The sequence below is a fragment of the Theobroma umbraticum genome, unplaced genomic scaffold, assembly GCF_002168275.2.
Source record: "Theobroma umbraticum cultivar Fairchild unplaced genomic scaffold, ASM216827v3 scaffold_67.0, whole genome shotgun sequence".
Classification (NCBI taxonomy): Eukaryota; Viridiplantae; Streptophyta; class Magnoliopsida; order Malvales; family Malvaceae; genus Theobroma; species Theobroma umbraticum.
In genome coordinates, this window is record NW_018397262.1 from 8145312 (window position 1) to 8150609 (window position 5298).

General features: G+C 36.6%; 1 protein-coding gene across 1 annotated transcript; it reads right to left on the reverse strand.

Annotated features, from left to right (window-relative positions):
- LOC110419965 (receptor-like protein Cf-9 homolog) lies at nt 1-2661 on the reverse strand. Its single transcript, XM_021433105.1, has one exon. It carries the CDS (start codon nt 2659-2661, stop codon nt 1-3), a length of 2661 nt encoding a protein of 886 aa, XP_021288780.1.
- Nucleotides 2662-5298: the final 2637 nt, after the last annotated feature.

The window sequence follows — 5298 nt, forward strand, 5'->3', positions numbered from 1 at the left end:
TTACAAATTCCTTCGTCCTTTGAGATATCTCTTCAATTTGTAGCATGCTTCTTCAACCATCCTTACAAGCCATCTTGGCTTTCCAAGTGTGAACATGATGTATGCTGCAGATATTCCGAACACTAGTCCACTTCCATAACCCATTAACGCCACTTTCCACTCAAATCCAGATTCAGAATCTTCTTTCTCATGAAAAACGGATGCCTCAGTGTCGTCACATCTCTTTGACAATGGAAACCCACACAATCCCAAGTTACTAGCATAGGAATCATTGCCAAAGGTATTGAATTGCTTTCCCTCAGGTATAGGTCCAACGAGCTGATTTTGTGAAAGGTTTAACACTTCAAGAGAACCCAAACTAGACAATTGTGTAGGAATCTTCCCAACAAGCTTGTTCGAAGAGAGATCCAGTGACTCAAGTGCGGTCAAATTCCCCATTGATGTGGGGATACAACCACGAAGGTTATTATGAGAAAGGTTAAGCTCTTTGAGTGAGTTAAGCTCTCCAATAACCTTTGGAATCTCACCTTGAAACTCATTACTTGAGAGGTCAATGCTCGTCAACCTGAAGAAAATTTTCTCCAATTCAATCTCTTGTCCTTTTATTGCAATTCTAGTAGAATAGTTATAGAAGTCAGAAGCAGCACGACCCCCGGTCCCCATGTATGACATTTCTCTTTCATCTACAGTGAGATTTATCATAACCTTGAAATTTTGTATATATTTAACAGGAAGTGGTCCTGTAAAATGATTATTTGACAGGTCAAAAATTTGAATTTTGGAGAAAGAATGACTGGACCACGGGCCATGAATGGAACCATGCAGTTGATTCGAATGCAGCACAAGAACTCGTAATTGTGTGAGACTTTCCAACCATTGAGGAAATGTATCATTAATGATGGCTTGTGGTAAAGGCCCTTCTAATTGATTGCCATTCAAGTTGAGATAATTCAAGGGACATTCCTTTGTAAAAACTGGAGGAATGAGTCCATGAAAGTTGTTCATTTGTAGATTCAACACAAAAAGGACTTGGGTTAAGTTTCCCAGACATTGTGGAAGAATTCCACTCAAGTTGTTGTGAGACAAGTCAAGATATTCAAGGTTAGTTGCATGGCATAGCAGAGAAGGGATCTCTCCACTCAAACTATTATTTGAGATAAGAAACACCATTGTTGTTGAAGGTGGAATCAGAAGATCTCCGCGAATGAAATTGGAGCTAAGGTCAAGATATACAATTTCCTTCCATGGAATTTGCTCACAATCTGTCAAAGAGTTGTGAGATAGATTCAAGTTCCACAAAGAGTCCTTCCCCACATCCCACATCCACTCGGGTATCTTGCCATGAATTCTATTGTTGGAAAGGTCTAAATATTCTAAACGTTCTGAGCCTCTTAAAAATTGAGGAAATTCATTGACATTGCAAAATGACAGTTCTAAAGATTGAAGATTTGGCATTGTATAATTAGCACTACCACCATTAGAGCTTAAGGATAGACTGTTATATGAAAGATCAAGGTGTTGGAGATTTTGGAGTTTTGAGAACATGTCAACCTCTACAACACCAATCAGATTTGATAAGTCGACAAGTGTAAGGTTCACAAGATGGGATATGGAAGATGGAATAGGAACTTTGAGTTTATTATTCCCTAAGGAGATCTCTTCTAGTGATTTGCACTGGAATTCCTTGATATCACCACTGAGCTTGTTATCGTTGAGATATATATGCTTCAGTGTGCAAACAGTATACAACCATGAGGGAAGTGTTCCATTGAGTAAATTAGAAGATAAGTCTAGAGAGATTAGATTAGGAAAGGCATCGGGAATGGAACCCTCTAGTTGATTATTACTAATGTCTAAGAATTCAAGTTGTCTTAGGTTTATAATTGAGGATGGAATTCGACCACTAAAATAGTTCCATGACAAGCCTAAATCATTGAGTTGCGAGAGACGAAAAATATTTTCGGGGAATTTTCCTTGCAAATCACAATCGTTGAGACTAAGAGTCCTTAAAGATGAGGATAGATTCATCAAGACATTAGGATTAATAGAAGACATATTGATTCCATCTAGAAATAGTTGTCTCACCTCTGTTAAGTTCTCAACAAGTCCTTCAAAAGTATGTTTGTCAAGCGTTTGAAGATAATTTCGTGACAGATCAAGTGAAACCAATTTTGACAAGTGGGAGACTTGGGATGGGACTTGTCCTGTCAAGGAGTAAGAAAGGTTAAGATGCAACAGACTCGTAAACCGACCAAAGTTAGTGGACATTTTGGAAAAGTTAAAATAGTTGAAGGCTAGGTTGAGTTTCTGCAGGTGCGGAAGATGGAAGAGACTACTATTGGAAGGGAAGCTACCATATAGACAATTGCAACTCAAGTCAAGGCCAATCACTTGACCTTTGATGTTATCACAAGTGACCCCATCCCATGAGCAACAATCCGAACCCTCCTTCCATGAATTTGTCTTAGGATAATATTTCCCACAAGCAGGACCCCAATTACAATTGATGGGAAAAGAGCTCTTGAATTGGATCAATGCAGAAGCTTCTTCAAAAGAGCACAACTGTCGTATTGGAGAAGAACGAGATGAAAGACTAGATTGAAAATTGAGGAGGAACAAAAGAAGGTAGAGGAGTTGAAAGAGTTTGAGGAAGCACCGCATCTTTCTTAAGAAGAGAAATTAAATATTAATGGTATGATATGATTGAGATGAATGGAGAGAAGGCATAGATGAGTATTTATAAGCTGCCCAGTCGAACCAATGTCAAACAAATGGCAGCATTGGTCTTCGAAGTTCATAATTGATGGCTTGTCAAATTGAGGAAAAAGCTATCACGTTCGCGTGGAGAGCTAGTCTCAATGTTCACATTTATTTTCATTTGTTTATTTCTTTGCTGAAACTTTTCTCTGCAGTTTCATCAATTTGTCACAGGAATTTGTAGCTGAGTTTCTCAATATTTGGCTAACAATCAGTTAGCCAAGTGAATGCCTTTGTTTTACTTCAGTTATGTGTATGGGGTGACATTAGGCTACTATTTCTTAAACAAAGTGTGAAAGTTGCCGAGGAAGATGCATTTGCAGTGCATGCATGTGAAAATTTTCTCTAGTTTAACACTTTGAATCACACAATAAATTGGTTTTATTAATTAATTTATCCATTATATAACAGAATTCATATTTGTATACAAAAAGTAAGAGATGTTCTAGGCAAGTAATGTCCTATTGGCTTTGGCCTGAGGTTAAAACTCCTCAAAGGAAGCTTGCCGATGTTTTTTCTGGTTCCAACCGGTCTATAAACTTGAAACCAATTTTGCATTGGTTAGAATTTCCTTCAACAGAGCCAATTTTGCATTATCGATGGCATTTACATAGCAATAGAGTGAGAAATAGGCAATCACCTTGGGAGGTTTGTCTTCATGCTCACACGTATTTTCATTTGTTTATTATTTATGCTATTTCTTACTGTCTAAAGTTTGATTCTCAATAGTACATCCACTTGGACTTTCAAGTATTTTTAACAATTAGTAGACCAATTTGGTCCAAAAGCAAATACTACTTTTATATGTTGTATCAATTAAAAGAATGATGGTTGATAAGGATGTGCAATACCTAATATTTATACCATTTCTTGATGAAAAGCAAAAGACTTTCTAAGTCTTCTAGTGACAATTTGGAAGACAGAAACTTTGAATCGAAGCAAGAAATTTCCTTTCCCTGGCTAGTTCTTGAGCAAATGATTGATCCCTTTGGATCTACATTAATGAAAAGCACCTCAATGATACTTATTTTTCTGTAAATTCTGAGATGTAAGGTATGATTTCCTGCTGACTTTATTGGTGAAGTATTAACAAAAGAAAAAAAGTTTATGCGTCGAAAGTGTAGTAACCGAAACATTACAGAAGTATCCACAAAACTGCAATCTGCGGTATTGATGGCTAACAAAGTTAAAGGCAAACATCGACAAGGGATGAGAAAAGTAGTCTGCTGCTAATTCGAGGTTTCCGGGTAAACAACACTTCAAGGATAATCTATTTTGCCATATCATTCTCAAAAATTGTGGCAAACCATATCATCTGTTTAGCTGATGAAACTGAAACAGGGTTGTTAGAGTTCATAGTAGACAACATTCATTTGTTCAAGAGCATTTTGAACTAAAATATATAGGGAGTAACTTTTAACTCCATTTTGTTCAATTTCTAATGAAATATATTGAAAGAATGTAAAGATAGGATAAGCTCACATGATTACATCTGCAGATTAAAGAAGATAGAGACAAAATATATATATAAATAAAGACTCAATTTTGCCACTTCATGCTTTTGGAGCTACCATTTTTGCTATCGGAGATATATATCAAATCGTTTGGAAAACTTTATGGTGATTAACATATCGATCTTTCCACGTATCAATTTATTATCGGCATGATTTACTTTCGCATAAGTAATGGACAGTCGTGTATCAGGCTTTATCATTTTTACGTCAAATACGTGCATGAAAAGGTCTATGTGGCCTACATTGCAGTATTGACTAGGCTAGGAAAAAGGAAGAGATAAGCAAGGAGACCTGAATGCTGGAACTAGCTTCTTTGCATCATCAATGAAGCTACCTAAACGAAAATGGGGTCTAGAGATAATGATGACCAACAAAGTTAAAGGCAACCATCAACAAGGAATGATAAAAGTAGTCCGCTGCTTCAAAGTTTCGGAGTAAACAACACTTGAAAGATAATGTATTTCTTGTTCAAACTGTCCCATCATCTCTCGTCTCGCATTCAAAGATAAAAGTATTCCCACCAGAAATCCTGAGGGGAAGACAAGCAGCAACAGCAGAACCCAAGATGCACGAAGAACGAAATAGCCTCACCTGAAAATATAGAAACAGCAATACCAAAAAACAACAGGAGAAGTCAGTGTCATGGAACCAGCAAGGAGTCTACTGAAAATCTGAACGAGATTTCCACTTCTTGATGTTAATTACTTGTTAAATATACAGTAAACTTTTTTTAACAAAGAAAGAAAGGAAGAAAAGACAAAGTAAGGCCAATAGTTCCATAAGGCCAAAGATGTTTAGGCCCTTGTCTTCCACTAAGGAAAATAAAAAGAGAGAATTCCAAAGAAAAGAAGACTTTGCTGAAACTTTTCTCTGCAATTTCATCTATTGTTCAGAGGGATTTGAAGCAAGGTATCTCAATGTTTGGCTAACAATATCAATTATCCAAGTAAATGCCTTTGTTTTACTTCACTTAAATATGTATATGGGTGAGATTAGGCTACTATTTCTTAAACAAAGTGTGAACTTA

Bases quoted from the DNA above. Each gene is read 5' to 3' on its own strand.
- LOC110419965 (XM_021433105.1), bottom strand. From the start codon at position 2,661: ATGCGGTGCTTCCTCAAACTCTTTCAACTCCTCTACCTTCTTTTGTTC.